This window comes from Amphiprion ocellaris, chromosome 4, assembly GCF_022539595.1.
Source record: "Amphiprion ocellaris isolate individual 3 ecotype Okinawa chromosome 4, ASM2253959v1, whole genome shotgun sequence".
NCBI classification, from domain to species: domain Eukaryota; kingdom Metazoa; phylum Chordata; class Actinopteri; family Pomacentridae; genus Amphiprion; species Amphiprion ocellaris.
In genome coordinates, this window is record NC_072769.1 from 8871744 (window position 1) to 8891316 (window position 19573).

Genomic DNA, 19573 nt, shown 5'->3' on the forward strand with positions numbered 1-19573 from the left:
ATTTTACAATGATGTTCTAACAAATGTTGCTGTCTCAGAGTTTCATTTGTTATAACAATAACCTCAATAAATACAAGTAGAAACTGTCCTGTGAAAAACAGCAGGAACAACTGTCTAGAAATATTGTTTTACAGGTTTTCTTTCTGTGAATTTCACTCACCATTTTCTTGATCAGCATAATCTGATGACATCCTGGTGACATCATTTTCAACCATGTTGACCTGGATGGAATTAAAGTGAAACTGTAATTAAATGTGTCATTGCAAAAATCCTCTCAAGCCTAACCAAAACAAACCCTTGTGATTTTTAAAGAGTTACTAATGATGTAACAGGCCTGACACAGCAGACCTGACACTGGAGTTAACGCCACTTACCAAGGCATAATGCTGGTGACCATTGTCTTCAGACATCCCTTTTCTAATCTGCATGAACATCGGCTGCAGCTTTGAATTGATGGAATCAATGAAATCGTCCAGTCTGTCTGGCGCATACTGTGCTACAAAAAAGACAAAAACAACCATGACTGTTCATGTCAAGAAAGCTTAGCTGTGGTTCTCACATTTACAGCTTTTCTGTGATATATATTCCCAGTAAAGACCAATTAATTCCAAACTTGGCAAGCATCTAACATCTGTTGTTTCAGATGTAAAGTACTTTTGTTCTAGTTAGTCTAACAGTCATTTTGGAGATTTGAATATGGAGATATTAAACTGGGCAGTAAGATAAACACATTGAAAGATGCCTGCATGCATCAATTAGAGATTCTTTTTAAGGTCATCTAATTTTCCCCCTGAGTTTTGAAATTCTTCACTATTTAAAGGCTAATTTATCATTTTCAGCAACACTGGTGGGAAAAAAAACAACAACAAAAAACGGATGTATTCATGGAATTACATTTGTATTCATAAAGTGAGTGAATTAATAAATTAATAGTACATATAGTGGATATAAAACCCTGCTGAAATATGAAAATGAGCATAATCCTTGCTAGGAAGACTTTTTGCTGGCAGATCTTGACCTATTTGCTTCCAGTTGGCAGACACAGAGATGCAGTCTGACTAATTCTGGATTGACAATCAACCCATTACAGTGTATATGTAATAGGAAATAACTCACTGCTGTGTGTTTCACAACAATGCTGATGGAGTGCCTTTGCCCCCGACTCATCAATGATGCCGCTGGCCATCATGGTTTGTAAAAACCTGCGATGACTGTCTCCCATCTGTCGTGACATCTTTCTGGACACAGAAAGTAAGGGTGGTTGTACAGTTTTTAACTTACAGTATATGGATAGATAGATCTTAACAAAAACAATCTTAAACTCAACAATCACATGGTTACACAATGCACATGCAAACAACAAACTCCTACAATGAGATGTCAGAGGAAAGTTGAGGTTATAAATGGTTAAAATCCAACAAATCAAAGTGTGCTTAAGTTTACTCTTCTTGGATCTAGGAACAGATAGGGGCTTTGTTCTGTGTAAACAATGGTGCTAGGAATTGAAAAATCCATTAATTTGAAGGAAGACCGCCGAATCCTGTCTTCCTTCACCTCAAGGAAGAGGGACACTCATTTTAGGACACCAATGTTCAGATTTTGGACAGGGAGGACAGATGCTTTGAGACAGGTGTGAAAGAAGCCATCCATGTCAAAGTGGAGAAGCCATCTCTGAACGGGGGGGGTGGTCTGCAACATCATCTTTCCCCAATTTACAATCAGGTCCTTTCAAAATTCCCCAAAAGAACTACTCAGCAGAATGACTCATGCAAAGTGGCTCATGCTAATGACCACCATTAGCATACGAGGGCTCGGTGAAACTCGCATTTCAACGACCCCTATTGTCAATCCCTGGCTCCCAACGACCATCGTTGAGGAGCCAGGTGGGCCTTGGCAATGGTCGTCGGGATATGAATAGCACTGGTCAGTGCTCACAGAGGTTATAAGCTGAGGCAACATCAACCACCACCAGAACTGAAGAAGCCTCTTGGATGAGAGGTGAAACATCTTCAAGGAACCTTCCTAAAGTCCAGCTGGATTGATTTAAACAACTTTGGATAACCATGACCTGGATGAATCAGAAACTACACAGACATCCTTGCTTGCTGTTCAGCACAAAGCTACAAGACTAAAATTCGGCAAACAACTTGAAAAGAAGCCAGATGACTATAAGGAGCACATTCTTAAGTCAAATGAGACCAGGATGGATTTATTCAGATGGGGTGCAGCCTGTTTATTGTGAAACTGGCCAGGCTTATCTCAGTGAATGCATGTATAGTCCTGACAGTGAAATAAAGAGGAGTGTGATGATATGGGGCTGCATAAGTACAAAGGTGCTATGGGAGATGACAGTTATTGGTGGCACCCACGAATGCCTGTGGATATACTGAAATACTAGCTGATAAAATGACTTCCAGTCTGCAGAAACTTGGCAGAAGAGGAATCTTTCAGCATGACAATGATTCAAAGCACAAAATGACAAAATCATACATAATCAGAAAAACAAGAGGAAAAAATGGATACCATTATGGGGGCAACTTTAGCACACTTTAGAGGTATTTTAAAGACAAAGGCAGACCAACACGACCCCTCCAGCAAAGACCACCTAAAAGAAAGTGTCTCTCCAGAAATTTATGCAACAAAGGTATCTCCTATGCTGAATTGAGACGGTCATCAGAGATAAAGGTGGACAAACAAAGTATGGAAAATAATAAAAACACTGAATCTCAGTAATGAACGGTGGACTGAATTTTGTTGCATTGGCTTCTTATTGTGGGAATGCAGTTTTAGTCTAGTAAATCTAAACTCTTTGCTTTTAAATTTTCATCAGCGGTAAACACCCTATGGTCAACTTAAAAGTCATGCAATTGCCGTCAGATGATACAATTTAGAATTTTTAGATATATAAATGATGTTACACATAGATGGACTCATTGTTGTATACTGTACGTATAATAATTAATATACTGGTTGAGTGTGGTAAAAATATCTAAAACTGTATTATGTATTTTGCATTTTACAGTGAATTTTGTACCATTTGAGACAAAAGTTAAACTCCACAATGTCATCAGCACCCTAGATAATAAATGAGTTTCCTCACATCAAAACAAACATCAAAGCTGTTGATTCTGTTGCGTACCACAGGGGCAAATTTACACCTCATCATAATGTCGGATACACATCGAACCACAGGAGAATTAAAGTCAAAGGTGTTAATAAACACACTTCAGCAACAACACATGATGCAACCATGTTCCACATCAACGTACTGTATCTAAAGTCACTTCTGCAATTAAAATTAAACAAATGTCAGAGAGAAAAACAAGTTACAGCAAGTAAATGTGACTTTCTGCTGTTTCACAACTTGTTGCCAAGTAGTTAAAAGTCGAAAACTGACCTAAAAGACTTCTGAAAACCAATCTGACGGGGAGATGAACATTAAACACTGAGCAGGATCAGATTACAATGAACTTCAGTCTAAAAAATGCAAATCAACTATTTTATTGTGTATTCCAAAGAGCAATTCATTAGATTATTTCAGCTTTCAAGAGATGACAGGTCTCTCCAAGCAATGGTGGAAAGGTTCATGAGCAGACACATTTAAGATGAAGGAGAATTTAAGTAGTCAACATAATCAGCTGAACAGATGAATAACATTAATGATGGCTCTGTTCCATCCAAGTGACCCAGCATACACAAAATCAGGAATCCAGCGATAACACACCTCTGCTTCTTCTATTGCAATATGTCTAAATAACCTCTGTGTAAAAGGCCTGATCATACTGCTAAAGGGTGCAGCAAACACACAAAGAATGATGGAAAAATACTCCTAAAGTGATCTCAACTCAGCCTAACTAAACAAACAATACGGCAAAAAGTGCTTCTAGTATCCAGTCACAATCTCTCTTCAGCGGAGCACCATCTGGCTGCTGGAAACTCTTGGAATCTGTGCACCATCTAGACATGTCCTATTAAGAAGAACTAAATGCCCTAAGTAACCTTTAATACAGTATTTCACATCTTCTGAGAAGTGAGAATTTAACTGATACAAGCTACTGAGTGGTCAACTCACAAAGTGATCCCTGTATTTTCTGGCCAAGCTGCTCTAGTTGAGACATGCAGGAAGAAAGTTTGGGTTTGTGTCTTTGATCCTAATAATGAAGGGATCAAAGGAAGCTCAAGCATTCTCAGGTACAAAACATAGCTGTGGCTCCTTGTAGTTTTGAGTGTAATGAATTCCCTTTTTGTTTGTGAAGAAACTGAACTTGGAGTACTCAGAAATCTCTCAGTATGCTTTGGATAAACACATAGACAAGAAAAGAGAGCAGAGTTTAGCACAATCCAAGAAGTCCTCCTGAAGTATCAGGTGGTCATTTATCTCCCTTTTCACTTAGTCCTGATGCCATGTTTTCCACTATCAATAGTGATAGTGAGCAATATTCAGCAGATTAAACATGTCTGCATGTTACATTATTTGAAAAGGCCTCTGAAGGGAAGATTAAATCCACTTGATCTGACCTGTTATGTGCAACATAAAAAAGTCTAAATTCTGCTTAAATCTGATGCTTTGCTAACCTAGAAGTGGAACAAAGTCTGTTTCTCCCTCTTTTTACATGTCATAACTCCTGGTGTACTGAAATGTTTCTTAAACCTCATTATTTGGAGATTTACAGTACAATATGATTATTAACTGCTATTATTAACACAAAATGCATAAAAAAGTGCTATTTGAGAGACTAGAAGCAACATACTGTATGTCAACAGCATTCAAATGCTGATATTTATTATTAGCTGTCCTTTATGTGGCTCTCTCAAAAATATCAACAATATTCATCAAGGATGTCTGTAAACAGCAAGTGATTTGAAAACTGGTTCAAAAGTTGAAGAATTTAAAACTATCATCTGAATACATGAAATCCATGTCTTGCATCATACAAAAGGGTGATGACAGGAGAGGAGGAAAGGGGAGGAGGAAAGGTGGAAAAAGTCAGAGAGAAGAGAAAAAATGAGTAAGGAGACAGAGAAGGAGGTGACAAAAGTAGGAGTAGACAGAAAGGATGTGGCAGAGAAGAGCAAATGGTGATGAGGAGGACGACTGGGGAGCTGAGGAGGAGCAGGGAAAAACGTTAGAGTAGAATGAGCTACACGATGTGTAATTAGGATCAGAGAGCTGCTTGACAAAAGCTTTCTTCAGTACTGCATGATGGACAACCTGGACGGAGATGAACTCTGCTACCATCAGCTGCTCAACTTGTCCTGCAGAGGTTTGAGACGTTCTCACTCTGAGGTCGCCCTCCTCTACACACTGTTGTCCTCCATCTCTGTGCTCACCGTAGCCCTCAACCTGTTGGTTATCATCTCCATCTCCCACTTCAAGCAGCTCCACACCCCCACCAACGTCCTCCTCCTCTCCCTGGCCATCTCAGACCTGCTGGTCGGGCTGCTGGTGATGCCGGTGGAAACGGTGCGGTTCATAGAAACCTGCTGGCTGTTGGGGGACCTCATGTGTGCTCTGTCGTACATTATCGGTGCCAATCTCATCTCGGCCTCTGTGGGGAACATGGTGCTTATATCGATAGACCGTTTCGTAGCTATTTGTTATCCTCTGCAATATCCCAACAAAATCACTCACAGCAGGGCTCAGGTGTCTGTAAGTCTGTGCTGGACCTGTTCGCTGCTGTACAACGGGCTGATCTTAAAGGACCACCTGAGGCAGCCGGACAGATACAACTCCTGCTACGGAGAGTGTTTGGTGGTGATTGACTATATCTCTGGAACTGTAGACCTTGTTTTCACGTTTATTGGCCCCTGCTCAGTCATTGTCGTTCTGTACATGAGAGTGTTTGCTGCAGCCGTGTCTCAGGCTCGAGCTATGCAGTCTCATATTACAACTGTTGCAGGCAGTATGGCAACAATCACTGCAAAGAAATCAGAGAAAAAAGCAGCCAGGACTCTTGGTGTTGTGATATTAGTGTTTTTGATGACTTTCTGTCCTTATTATTATCCTTCTGTAGCAGGACAAGACATCTCAAACAGTGCTTCGTCCTGGGCCATTGTGTCCTGGTTGATGCTTTTCAACTCTTGTCTGAATCCTCTGATTTATGCCTTTTTCTATCCGTGGTTTAGAAAAGCCATCAGGTATACAGTCACCCTGAAGATACTAGAGAAGGACTCCTCTCAGGCAAACATACTTTAAATTCAATATACACGTTTCATGATCCATGAGAGAAAACAGCAAAATGAAACTTCTGTTCATAAGTGATGCTAGCATGTGTTATATGTTGCTGAAAAAAATGTATTTCACATAGAAGCATTATTTCATTTGTACCACTGTCTGTCACCAGCATGTTATTCAGCAAACATTTAATCCAGAGCTGTTCAGCTGATCTGAAGGAAACTGATCTGCAACGTGATAATCAATTTAACATGTAAGTCATTTGTGAAACAGATAAAACTGAACATTGGATGGTTTCAGCCTCTGAAATGTGAAAATGTTCTGCTTTTCTTCAACTTAATCCTGAATATAGTAAGCTCAGTATCTTTCAGCTTGAAACTGTTTCTCTTTAGGAAACTGATAATATGTATATAATTGATATCAGTGATTATCCACTATTTCAGTCATGAAAATATTTATTGCTGATAAAATGTAGGAAGTAATCAGTTTCTGCAAAAACAAAACAAAAAAATACCACCTAGACAATATACATCATGCACTTTAATTAAAATAGGTTTAATTCTTACCCTGTCTAAAGTTAATTTTATCAGTGGTTCAGGCTGGATTTGTTTTCTCACAATTTTACAATGATGCTCTAACAAATGTTTGCAGAGAATTTAGCAACATAAAAACTGCATTGTTGTGAATTACCTATTGTCTGAATTGTTGTTTCTTTCTGACTGTGAGCAGATGTTTTTTATACACTGCGTGAACATTTTGTAGCATTTTAATCCAAATGCATTTCATCATTATGTCTGTGAATCCGTGATTTATTCATGTAATTATTTAGCAACACTAATGTCCATTTGTACCACTGTCTGTCACCAGAATGTTAGTCAGAAAAAATTTAATCCAGAGCTGTTCAGCTGATCTGAAGGAAACTGATCTGCAACTTGATAATCAATTTAACATGTAAGTCATTTGTGAAACAGCTACAACTGAACATTGGATTGTTTCAGCTTCTGAAATGTGAAAATGTTCCGCATTCCTTCAACTTAATAATGAATATAGTAAGCTCAATATCTTGATTTGTTTTGTCACAATTTTACAATGATGTTCTAACAAATGTTGCTGTCTCAGAGTTTCATTTGTTATAACAATAACCTCAAAAAATACAAGTAGAAACTGTCCTGTGAAAAACAGCAGGAACAACTGTCTAGAAATATTGTTTTACAGGTTTTCTTTCTGTGAATTTCACTCACCATTTTCTTGATCAGCATAATCTGATGACATCCTGGTGACATCATTTTCAACCATGTTGACCTGGATGGAATTAAAGTGAAACTGTAATTAAATGTGTCATTGCAAAAATCCTCTCAAGCCTAACCAAAACAAACCCTTGTGATTTTTAAAGAGTTACTAATGATGTAACAGGCCTGACACAGCAGACCTGACACTGGAGTTAACGCCACTTACCAAGGCATAATGCTGGTGACCATTGTCTTCAGACATCCCTTTTCTAATCTACATGAACATCGGCTGCAGCTTTGAATTGATGGTATCAATGAAATCGTCCAGTCTGTCTGGCGCATACTGTGCTACAAAAAAGACAAAAACAACCATGACTGTTCATGTCAAGAAAGCTTAGCTGTGGCTCTCACATTTACAGCTTTTCTGTGATATATATTCCCAGTAAAGACCAATTAATTCCAAACTTGGCAAGCATCTAACATCTGTTGTTTCAGATGTAAAGTACTTTTGTTCTAGTTAGTCTAACAGTCATTTTGGAGATTTGAATATGGAGATATTAAACTGGGCAGTAAGATAAACACATTGAAAGATGCCTGCATGCATCAATTAGAGATTCTTTTTAAGGTCATCTAATTTTCCCCCTGAGTTTTGAAATTCTTCACTATTTAAAGGCTAATTTATCATTTTCAGCAACACTGGTGGGAAAAAAAACAACAACAAAAAACGGATGTATTCATGGAATTACATTTGTATTCATAAAGTGAGTGAATTAATAAATTAATAGTACATATAGTGGATATAAAACCCTGCTGAAATATGAAAATGAGCATAATCCTTGCTAGGAAGACTTTTTGCTGGCAGATCTTGACCTATTTGCTTCCAGTTGGCAGACACAGAGATGCAGTCTGACTAATTCTGGATTGACAATCAACCCATTACAGTGTATATGTAATAGGAAATAACTCACTGCTGTGTGTTTCACAACAATGCTGATGGAGTGCCTTTGCCCCCGACTCATCAATGATGCCGCTGGCCATCATGGTTTGTAAAAACCTGCGATGACTGTCTCCCATCTGTCGTGACATCTTTCTGGACACAGAAAGTAAGGGTGGTTGTACAGTTTTTAACTTACAGTATATGGATAGATAGATCTTAACAAAAACAATCTTAAACTCAACAATCACATGGTTACACAATGCACATGCAAACAACAAACTCCTACAATGAGATGTCAGAGGAAAGTTGAGGTTATAAACGGTTAAAATCCAATAAATCAAAGTGTGCTTAAGTTAACTCTTCTTGGATCTAGGAACAGATAGGGGCTTTGTTCTGTGTAAACAATGGTGCTAGGAATTGAAAAATCCATTAATTTGAAGGAAGCCCGCCGAATCCTGTCTTCCTTCACCTCAAGGAAGAGGGACACTCATTTTAGGACACCAATGTTCAGATTTTGGACAGGGAGGACAGATGCTTTGAGACAGGTGTGAAAGAAGCCATCCATGTCAAAGTGGAGAAGCCATCTCTGAACGGGGGGGGTGGTCTGCAACATCATCTTTCCCCAATTTACAATCAGGTCCTTTCAAAATTCCCCAAAAGAACTACTCAGCAGAATGACTCGTGAAGTGCCTCATGCTAATGACCATCATTAGCATACGAGGGCTCGGTGAAACTCACATTTCAACGACCCCTATTGTCAATCCCTGGCTCCCAACGACCATCGTTGAGGAGCCAGATAGACGGGCCTTGGCAATGGTCGTCGGAATGTGAATAACACTGACCACACATCTTCCAGCATGACAATGATTCAAAGCACAAAATTACAAAATCATACATAATCAGAAAAACAACAGGAAAAAATGGATACCATTATGGGGGCAACTTTAGCACACTTTAGAGGTATTTTAAAGACAAAGGCAGACCAACACGACTCCTCCAGCAAAGACCACCTAAAAGAAAGTGTCTCTCCAGAAATTTATGCAACAAAGGTATCTCCTATGCTGAGGAGAATTGAGACGGTCATCAGAGATAAAGGTGGACAAACAAAGTATGGAAAATAATAAAAACACTGAATCTCAGTAATGAACGGTGGACTGAATTTTGTTGCATTGGCTTCTTATTGTGGGAATGCAGTTTTAGTCTAGTAAATCTAAACTCTTTGCTTTTAAATTTTCATCAGCGGTAAACACCCTATGGTAAACTCAGAAGTCATGTAATTGCTGTCAGATGATACAATTTAGAATTTTTAGATATATAAATGATGTTACACATAGATGGACTCATTGTATACTGTAAGTATAATAATTAATATCCTGGTTGAGTGTGGTAAAAATATCTAAAACTGTATTATGTATTTTGCATTTTACAGTGAATTTTGTACCATTTGAGACAAAAGTTAAACTCCACAAAGTCATCAGCACCCTAGATAATAAATTAGTTTCGTCACATCAAAATAAACATCAAAGCTGTTGATTCTGTTGCGTACCACAGGGGCATATTTACACCTCATCATAATGTCGGATACACATCGAACCACAGGAGAATTAAAGTCAAAGGTGTTAATAAACACACTTCAGCAACAACACATGATGCAACCATGTTCCACATCAACGTACTGTATCTAAAGTCACTTCTGCAATTAAAATTAAACAAATGTCAGAGAGAAAAACAAGTTACAGCAAGTAAATGTGACTTTCTGCTGTTTCACAACTTGTTGCCAAGTAGTTAAAAGTCGAAAACTGACCTAAAAGACTTCTGAAAACCAATCTGACGGGGAGATGAACATTAAACACTGAGCAGGATCAGATTACAATGAACTTCAGTCTAAAAAATGCAAATCAACTATTTTATTGTGTATTCCAAAAAGCCATTCATTAGATTATTTCAGCTTTCAAGAGATGACAGGTCTCTCCAAGCAATGGTGGAAAGGTTCATGAGCAGACACATTTAAGATGAAGGAGAATTTAAGTAGTCAACATAATCAGCTGAACAGATGAATAACATTAATGATGGCTCTGTTCTATCCAAGTGACCCAGCATACACAAAATCAGGAATCCAGCGATAACACACCTCTGCTTCTTCTATTGCAATATGTCTAAATAACCTCTGTGTAAAAGGCCTGATCATACTGCTAAAGGGTGCAGCAAACACACAAAGAACGATGGAAAAATACTCCTAAAGTGATCTCAACTCAGCCTAACTAAACAAACAACACGGCAAAAAGTGCTTCTAGTATCCAGTCACAATCTCTCTTCAGCGGAGCACCATCTGGCTGCTGGAAACTCTTGGAATCTGTGCACCATCTAGACATGTCCTATTAAGAAGAACTAAATGCCCTAAGTAACCTTTAATACAGTATTTCACATCTTCTGAGAAGTGAGAATTTAACTGATACAAGCTAATGAGTGGTCAACTCACAAAGTGATCCCTGTATTTTCTGGCCAAGCTGCTCTAGTTGAGACATGCAGGAAGAAAAGTTTGGGTTTGTGTCTTTGATCCTAATAATGAAGGGATCAAAGGAAGCTCAAGCATTCTCAGGTACAAAACATAGCTGTGGCTCCTTGTAGTTTTGAGTGTAATGAATTCCCTTTTTGTTTGTGAAGAAACTGAACTTGGAGTACTCAGAAATCTCTCAGTATGCTTTGGATAAACACATAGACAAGAACAGAGAGCAGAGTTTAGCACAATCCAAGAAGTCCTCCTGAAGTATCAGGTGGTCATTTATCTCCCTTTTCACTTAGTCCTGATGCCATGTTTTCCACTATCAATAGTGATAGTAAGCAATATTCAGCAGATTAAACATGTCTGCATGTTGCATTATTTGAAAAGGCCTCTGAAGGGAAGATTAAATCCACTTGATCTGACCTGTTATGTGCAACATAAAAAAGTCTAAATTCTGCTTAAATCTGATGCTTTGCTAACCTAGAAGTGGAACAAAGTCTGTTTCTCCCTCTTTTTACATGTCATAACTCCTGGTGTACTGAAATGTTTCTTAAACCTCATTATTTGGAGATTTACAGTACAATATGATTATTAACTACTATTATTAACACAAAATGCATAAAAAAGTGCTATTTGAGAGACTAGAAGCAACATACTGTATGTCAACAGCGTTCAAATGCTGATATTTATTATTAGCTGTCCTTTATGTGGCTCTCTCAAAAATATCAACAATATTCATCAAGGATGTCTGTAAACAGCAAGTGATTTGAAAACTGGTTCAAAAGTTGAAGAATTTAAAACTATCATCTGAATACATGAAATCCATGTCTTGCATCATACAAAAGGGTGATGACAGGAGAAGAGGAAAGGGGAGGAGGAAAGGTGGAAAAAGTCAGGGAGAAGACAAAAAAAATGAGTAAGGTGACAGAGAAGGAGGTGACAAAAGTAGGAGTAGACAGAAAGGATGTGGCAGAGAAGAGCAAATGGTGATGAGGAGGACAACTAGGGAGCTGAGGAGGAGCAGGGAAAAATGTTAGAGTAGAATGAGCTACACGATGTGTAATTAGGATCAGAGAGCTGCTTGACAAAAGCTTTCTTCACTACTGCATGATGGACAACCTGGACGGAGCTGAACTCTGCTACCCTCAGCTGCTCAACTTGTCCTGCAGAGGTTTGAGACGTTCTCACTCAGAGGTCGCCCTCCTCTACACACTGTTGTCCTCCATCTCTGTGCTCACCGTAGCCCTCAACCTGTTGGTTATCATCTCCATCTCCCACTTCAAGCAGCTCCACACCCCCACCAACGTCCTCCTCCTCTCCCTGGCCATCTCAGACCTGCTGGTCGGGCTGCTGGTGATGCCGGTGGAAACGGTGCGGTTCATAGAAACCTGCTGGCTGTTGGGGGACCTCATGTGTGCTCTGTCGTACATTATCGGCTTCACTCTCACCTCGGCCTCTGTGGGGAACATGGTGCTCATATCGATGGACCGTTTCGTAGCTATTTGTTATCCTCTGCAATATCCCAGCAAAATCACTCACAGCAGGGCTCAGGTGTCTGTAAGTCTGTGCTGGACCTGTTCACTGCTGTACAACGGGCTGGTCTTAAAGGACCACCTGAGGCAGCCGGACAGATACAACTCCTGCTACGGAGAGTGTTTGGTGGTGATTGACTATATCTCTGGAACTGTAGACCTTGTTTTCACGTTTATTGGCCCCTGCTCTGTCATTGTCGTTCTGTACATGAGAGTGTTTGCTGCAGCCGTGTCTCAGGCTCGAGCTATGCAGTCTCATATTACAACTGTTGCAGGCAGTACGGCAACAATCACTGCAAAGAAATCAGAGAAAAAAGCAGCCAGGACTCTTGGTGTTGTGATATTAGTGTTTTTGATGACTTTCTGTCCTTATTATTATCCTTCTGTAGCAGGACAAGACATCTCAAACAGTGCTTCGTCCTGGGCCATTGTGTCCTGGTTGGTGTACTTCAACTCTTGTCTGAATCCTCTGATTTATGCCTTTTTCTATCCGTGGTTTAGAAAAGCAATCAAGTATACAGTCACCCTGAAGATACTAGAGAAGGACTCCTCTCAGGCAAACATACTTTAAAGTCAACATACACGTTTCATGATCCATGAGGGAAAACAGCAAAATGAAACTTCTGTTCATAAGTGATGCTAGCATGTGTTATATGTTGCTGAAAAAAATGCATTTCACATAGAAGCATTATTTCATTTGTACCACTGTCTGTCACCAGAATGTTATTCAGCAAACATTTAATCCAGAGCTGTTCAGCTGATCTGAAGGAAACTGATTTGCAATGTGATTTAACATGTAAGTCATTTGTGAAACAGCTAAAACTGAACATTGGATGTCATTTCAGTCATGAAAATATTTATTGCCGATATAATGTAGGAAGTAATCAGTTTTTGTAATAACAAAGTAATACTACCTAGCCAATAAACACCATGCTAAATACATTTAATTCCTACCCTGCCTAAAGTTGATTTTATCAGTGGTTCAAGCTTGATTTGTTTTATCACAATTTTACAATGATGTTCTAACAAATGTTTGCAGAGAGTTTAGCAACATAAAAACTGCATTGTTGTGAGTTAGCTATTGTCTTAGTCACCGAGTTTCTTTCTGATTGTAAGTGGGTGTTTTCATACATTGCGTTAACATTTTGTAGCATTTTTATTCAAATGCATTTCATCTTTATGTCAGCGAATCAATGATTTATTCATGTCAATATTAAGCAACACTAATGTCCAAACCGCCCTCATCTATACAGGCCTGTTTTTCCTCTGACCTTTTAAAACCTTGAAACTCTTGTTACAAAACTGCTTAATTTCTGTCAAATTAAGAACCTTGATGCAAAGAGAATAATGTTTTTGATAACTGATCTTAAAGTGGCACATAAAAGAGGTATCAGGCAGAAAAGTACGCAATGAACATGATGAATGTGTGTAAACAGACTGACATAATAAAGGGATTTGATGAAATGTATTTTATTTTGTGTAACTAATGTTGATATCAACACTTAAAATAACAACTTGGTGTATTACAAACTTTTACAAGAAAATAACCTCAAATTTATACAAACAAAAAACACAGTTGATGCTCATGTCCTCATCTTCTGGACTGAGAACGAGGCCGTCTGACTTCTGCAATGAAAAGAACAAGAACATTAGCAGTGTGTATGCAGTAAGTCTTCTTCTACTTACTTGCCATTCACATATATATTAAAATGAAGTACAGAAGAGAATATTTGTTAATTGTGGCCGACATTTAAGTCTTCTGTGATTCACTTGTCTTCATCTCTTTCATTCAGAGGGTTCCAGTAGCAGATCAATATACTGCAGCATGAATTGTCTAGTCGAATGCATAATCGAATCATAACAAAATCTGTAAGGTGACCTATGTTCACCAAGTATTCAGGACTATCCATTTTTAAAAGGGGTAACGTGCACAAACAGTATCTATAAATTAACTATAAATACCAGGAATTTCATGTGGCCAAAAATCCTCACAAGCTGGACATCGTGGCTCCGTTCTTCCTTTGAAGTATCTGGCCACACATGGGTTGTGGATTTTTATGCCACATGTAGGATTCTCACAAATTTGGCACTGAAAACATAAAGTTGTTCAGATGAGATAACACTGTGAGCAAACAAGACACAAACATTGTCACACAATTCTATTAAAAACATTTCTTAGGCTGTAAAAATTCATTTACAGTGAATCTGTCAGAAAAAAGCACTGCATTATTTACTGCATGTTTTTACTGCAGCAACATCTAAAATCTTCAGACAGTAAAATCATTTGATTCAAACTTTTGGAACCAAAAGAACTGAAATTTATATTGTAAATGTCTTTGAATTAGAAATATACAAAAATGCTTGTAGTCATATAACTACAGTAACACAACATTTCTACTTCATACATATGACATTAGTGATTGAATTTATTCAGGTATTTATCTGACAGGCAAAGGGGAGATGAAACAAAGCTGCTGTAAAGAAGGAAAAAGGTAACATTTACCTGGAAAGCAATGGCGTGACAGATGTGGCAAACTTTCACCTGGTCTTGATACATTGCACGAATATATGGCTCCATCTCTATGATACATCTGGTGGATAAGGTGTATTCGCCCCGTTTCTGAGTTAATAAATGGCACACCAAACACATCAACGAAGCGAGAGCAAGACAGAGAGAGACTGCTCTGGTTTTGATCCGGTCACTACACTTGTGAATGAAATTTAAATTGCTTTAAATTGAAAATGACATCTAGATTGTAAATGTAGTTTCATATTTGTGACCTGAAACAAAAGAAACTGGCTAATAAGTAAGATATTTTGACTGAGCTGAACTTGCTATACAGAAAAAAAGGACCATAACGGAAGTGAAATGAGTGAAAGCATTGAAAATGCTCAACCAAACATGAGTCTGTTTACCTAGAAAATATGCACAAATCAAATGTAACCTTGAAATCCAGGTGGAGACACTGTATTTTACCTCACTGAGCCATTTGTCCTGCACGAGTCTGTTCAAGAGGTGCTCTATTTCACTCTTCTTCAGCTTTTTGGTGGTCATGGAGTCAGTGCTGTTGAGAATATCAGTGGAGGAGGCCTTGCCATCCTCAGAGCCCACGATCAGGTCCATCTGAATTCCAAAAGTTCATATTATTCACAACACACTAGTTTAAAAATTGATTTTACTAATTTACTGTATATGTGTATTACAAGTGAAATACAGCGCAGACAACTGAAAATGTTTCATTTAACCAATCAACAGTGGCATGCACAACATGCTGTCTGTCCTAAATTACAAATGTATAATTGCACTGTTAAGAAGGATCTACACAGCATGACAACAAGCTGCTGTCTCAGAGTTTCATTTGCGTTATAACAATAACCTTAAAAAATACAAGTAGAAACTGTCCTGTGAAAAACATCTAGTACAACTGTCTATCAATGTTGTTTTGAAGGTTTTACTTCTGTGAATTGTACTGACCGTTTTCTTGAACAGCTCTAGTTCATTGTCAGCATAATCTGATGACATCCTGGTGACATCATTTTCAACCATGTTGACCTGGATGGAATTAAAGTGAAACTGTAATTAAACATGTCATTGTAAAAATCCTCTCAAGCCTAACCAAAAACAAGCCCTTGCGACTTTAAAAGAGTTACTGATTATGTAACAGGCCTGACACAGCAGACCTGACACTGGAGTTAACGCCACTTACCAAGGCATAATGCTGGTGACCATTGTCTTCAGACATCCCTTTTCTAATCTGCATGAACATCGGCTGCAGCTTTGAGTTGATGGTATCAATGAAATCGTCCAGTCTGTCTGGCGCATACTGTGCTACAAAAAAGACAAAAACAACCATGACTGTTCATTTCAAGAAAGCTTAGCTGTGGCTCTCACATTTGCAGCTTTTCTGTGATATATATTCCCAGTAAAGACCAATTAATTCCAAACTTGGCAAGCATCTAACATCTGTTGTTTCAGATGTAAAGTACTTTTGTTCTAGTTAGTCTAACAGTCATTTTGGAGATTTGAATATGGAGATATTAAATTGGGCAGTAAGATAAACACATTGAAAGATGCCTGCATGCATCAACAAGTGATTCTTTTTAAGGTCATCTAATTTTCCCCCTGAGTTTTGAAAGTCTTCACTATTTAAAGGCTAATTTATCATTTTCAGCAACACTGGTGGAAAAAAAACAGCAACAAAAAACTGATGTATTCATGGAATTACATTTGTATTCATAAAGTGAGTGAATTAATAAATTAATAGTACATATAGTGGATATAAAACCCTGCTGAAATATGAAAATGAGCATAATCCTTGCTAGGAAGACTTTTTGCTGGCAGATCTTGACCTATTTGCTTCCAGTTGGCAGACACAGAGATGCAGTCTGACTAATTCTGGATTGACAATCAACCCATTACAGTGTATATGTAATAGGAAATAACTCACTGCTGTGTGTTTCACAACAATGCTGATGGAGTGCCTTTGCCCCCGACTCATCAATGATGCCGCTGGCCATCATGGTTTGTAAAAACCTGCGATGACTGTCTCCCATCTGTCGTGACATCTTTCTGGACACAGAAAGTAAGGGTGGTTGTACAGTTTTTAACTTACGGTATATGGATAGATAGATCTTAACAAAAACAATCTGGATCTAGGAACAGACAGGGGCTTTGTTCTGTGTAAACAATGGTGCTAGAGCTTTATAGGAACTGAACCATCCATTAATCTTTCTGGTCATTTTTACAAGCAAATATCGTCCACATTCACATCTATTGCATTTTCCACTTATTTTTCTTGGTCCAATTTCATGATCGTACAAAGTTTATATAGTAGAAATAGTATTTAGTTAGCACCAACCTTCTGATAGTTGATTTAGTTATTATGTTCATGCTATTATGGTGTATAAATGACCCATCAAAATAGTGAACAGTTTTATCAAATAAAGTAACCAATAACTGTAACCTAGCTTGTGCTAAAAAAAAATAGATGAAAATAATAACATCCCAAACTACATCCTTCAAAATTATTGTACAACCTGTTAACTGTTTAGCTAAGGTTACACATTATATCGTCTCAACATCAACACTGCAATGTGTGTAAGTGCAATAGTCACAGGAAGTGCATTAAGAACATAAGGAAAGTTGAAACACCATGGTACAACTTTTTATGCTGCTCGATACAAAACTCGCATGGTTCCCATTTAATCTAGAAGAAATCTCTGTCTACTATATCATAATTTACCTTGAATAAAGAGTTTTTGGTGACATAAAGTCCTTTTTTTTTTTTTTTTTACTTTGTGTAAGACATAGAGTTAGTCATCATGCAGGCTCTACATGTGCACACCAACATGAAAGAAGAACTGCATAAAAATGCTGAAAATTTGCTTGCAAAAAGAAATGCAAATGATGGCATTGACCAAAAACAGATATTCGGTCTGCAGTGTGTTGCAACTGCTGAGAACTACACAAGGCACAGCTGTTTTAACTCTTTTAAATGAGGGCCATAAAACTCTGTACGATGAGTACAAAGCTAGATCTAGAGTGCTATCCGAAGCCAAAAACTGTGTTGTCCTTGTCTGGAGGGGATCTTTAAGTCACTAGAACTGTTTGACAACTGCAAACTAAACAGCAACACATTTCCACGACCATGACAGCACATTAAGTCTGCGGACCAATACCTGAGTGACTAAATTAACCTGAAGCTATTATGTTTTAACAATGACCGTGTCATTCTTCTTTTAGCCATTGTGCTAATTAACGGTATATTAATACAGACACACGTTTCAACGGCTGTTTGCTAACCTGCGACACCGTGGAAATTTGTCCGTTGACGTCGGTTATTTGCGGTTCTGTTTTACAGCCACTCTCCTTAAAAGCACTTAGAGAAACGAGCTGCTTTTCTTTTCTGAGATAAAAATAAATAAATAAATGAACTCATCTCCTGCTCTTCGCGCTCTCCTTTCCTGCGCGCCTTCCGTGTTTGTCCTCGTGCTTCTTCTTCTTCGTCTTACACATTTCCAGCAGTTATGCGTGGAGATTTACTGCCACTTACTGCTGTGGAGGACCAGGTGCACTACACCGCGCAACACAAAAAGCTCATATTTTATTAAAAACAGAACTACACTTTCATTTCCAATGTTTATATTTGTAGCAATGTAATTATATTGACAGTTCACTAGTGATACAATTTACATACATAATTACAGTATTCACTTTACATGTGTATCATTTTTGTGTTACTTTATTTGTTACAGCACCTTTCAGAGAGAAAGGTACTGTAACAAATATGTTACAGTACCTGATGGAGTACTTTTTGCTCCACCATTCTTTTTCAACAGACCACAATGCGGTACACATTCCTTAAACAATCGTTGCGTCTCCATTGATTATATGTACTTTTGTCTTGCTAAGAAAATATCATTTTATTCCACAATTATACTTCAATTATGCTTCAATTATGAATTATTGCTAAAATAATTTTCCCCCCCAGTTCAGTTCAGTGTTATTTATAGAGTCATAACAAAGGTAGTCTCAACGCACTTCCCACAGTACGATTAAGACCGTAAACCTAACAAAACCTAACAAATGTAATGATTATTTTTGCCAACAGGGTTAAGAAAACACTTACCTTCAACAGAAAGAAACCTCCGGCAGATCCAGACTCAGGGATGGTGGTCATCTGCCTGGTCTGGTTGGGGTGAGAAAACAGGATAGTAACAAAAAACAAACAGCTGAGACACAAGCAAAGAATAAATACTGAGGAAACTGGGTCAGTAACTGATAGTAATAGCAACCAGAAATCAATAGTCGCTTAAATGCATGGATGTCCAGAAATGGGCCGATCCAGCGTTTTAACCTTTGATACATTTTCACTCATGAAGAGTTTTCATCATGTTTAAACTGGAATATATTTGAAAAGCTTTCATATGACTGTGCCACTGGTTTTACTTGTTAAAGAGGTGTGTGACCATGCTTTGTTAGGAGGACGCCCAAGACAGCAACTGTTACGTAACAATAAGGACTTTTTTTAAATGTTGAAACAAATACAGCCTCAAAGTTTTTCTGCTGTACCTTTCCATCGAGTAAAATAAATAATGTCTAAAACAAATTACACATCACTATGTAACATCAGGCAGCAGATGCATCTTTTGGGACGCAATTGGGAGCTTTAGATCAGCAGCAGGTATGTAAAAATG

At 38.1% G+C, this 19573-nt stretch overlaps 4 protein-coding genes across 12 annotated transcripts in view; 2 read left to right on the plus strand and 2 right to left on the minus strand.

The window, feature by feature from the left end:
* Positions 1–15495, minus strand: part of caly (calcyon neuron-specific vesicular protein) — a 41759-nt gene extending 26264 nt beyond the window's left edge. For 3 of the 6 annotated variants that reach the window (XM_055009879.1, XM_055009874.1, XM_055009878.1), the window contains exons 1-4: positions 7417–7477; positions 1117–1238; positions 375–496; positions 161–221 (exon numbers count right to left, since the gene is read on the minus strand). The gene's annotated coding sequence lies outside the window, so the exon portion shown is untranslated. Of the gene's footprint in view, positions 1–160; positions 222–374; positions 497–1116; positions 1278–7416; positions 7478–15353 lie in introns of those variants that run through there. The other 3 variants (XM_055009875.1, XM_055009876.1, XM_055009877.1) reach the window with 3 other exon arrangements.
* LOC129348748 (trace amine-associated receptor 13c-like) lies at positions 5094–7407 on the plus strand. The gene has a single exon (XM_055009873.1). It carries the CDS (start codon positions 5201–5203, stop codon positions 6194–6196), a length of 996 nt encoding a protein of 331 aa, XP_054865848.1. The 5' UTR covers positions 5094–5200; the 3' UTR covers positions 6197–7407.
* LOC111583505 (trace amine-associated receptor 13c-like) lies at positions 11810–13834 on the plus strand. Its single transcript, XM_023292646.3, has one exon. It carries the CDS (start codon positions 11952–11954, stop codon positions 12945–12947), a length of 996 nt encoding a protein of 331 aa, XP_023148414.1. The 5' UTR covers positions 11810–11951; the 3' UTR covers positions 12948–13834.
* Positions 13831–18383, minus strand: nsmce1 (NSE1 homolog, SMC5-SMC6 complex component). Of its 4 annotated transcripts, none has more exons than XM_035958331.2 (8): positions 18180–18383; positions 16825–16942; positions 16084–16200; positions 15852–15929; positions 15354–15500; positions 14880–14996; positions 14339–14465; positions 13831–14002 (listed from the first exon to the last, which is right to left on the minus strand). In XM_035958331.2, exons 2-8 carry the CDS (start codon positions 16873–16875, stop codon positions 13968–13970), a joined length of 672 nt encoding a protein of 223 aa, XP_035814224.1. In that variant the 5' UTR covers positions 16876–16942; positions 18180–18383; the 3' UTR covers positions 13831–13967. The 4 variants fall into 4 exon arrangements, with proteins under 4 accessions (XP_035814224.1, XP_035814222.1, XP_035814223.1 ...); XM_035958329.2 differs by having other exon boundaries at positions 16084–16205; positions 18180–18382; XM_035958330.2 differs by having other exon boundaries at positions 16825–16946; positions 18180–18382.
* Positions 18384–19573: the final 1190 nt, after the last annotated feature.

Bases quoted from the DNA above. Each gene is read 5' to 3' on its own strand.
- nsmce1 (XM_035958329.2), bottom strand. From the start codon at position 16,942: ATGTCACGACAGATGGGAGACAGTCATCGCAGGTTTTTACAAACCATG. The intron at 16,206-16,824 runs GTGAGTTATTTC...TCTTTTTTGTAG, and splicing joins TTGTTGTGAAACACACAGCA to CACAGTATGCGCCAGACAGA. The intron at 14,997-15,353 runs GTAAAATACAGT...TTATTAACTCAG, and splicing joins AGGACAAATGGCTCAGTGAG to AAACGGGGCGAATACACCTT.
- LOC111583505 (XM_023292646.3), top strand. From the start codon at position 11,952: ATGATGGACAACCTGGACGGAGCTGAACTCTGCTACCCTCAGCTGCTC.
- LOC129348748 (XM_055009873.1), top strand. From the start codon at position 5,201: ATGATGGACAACCTGGACGGAGATGAACTCTGCTACCATCAGCTGCTC.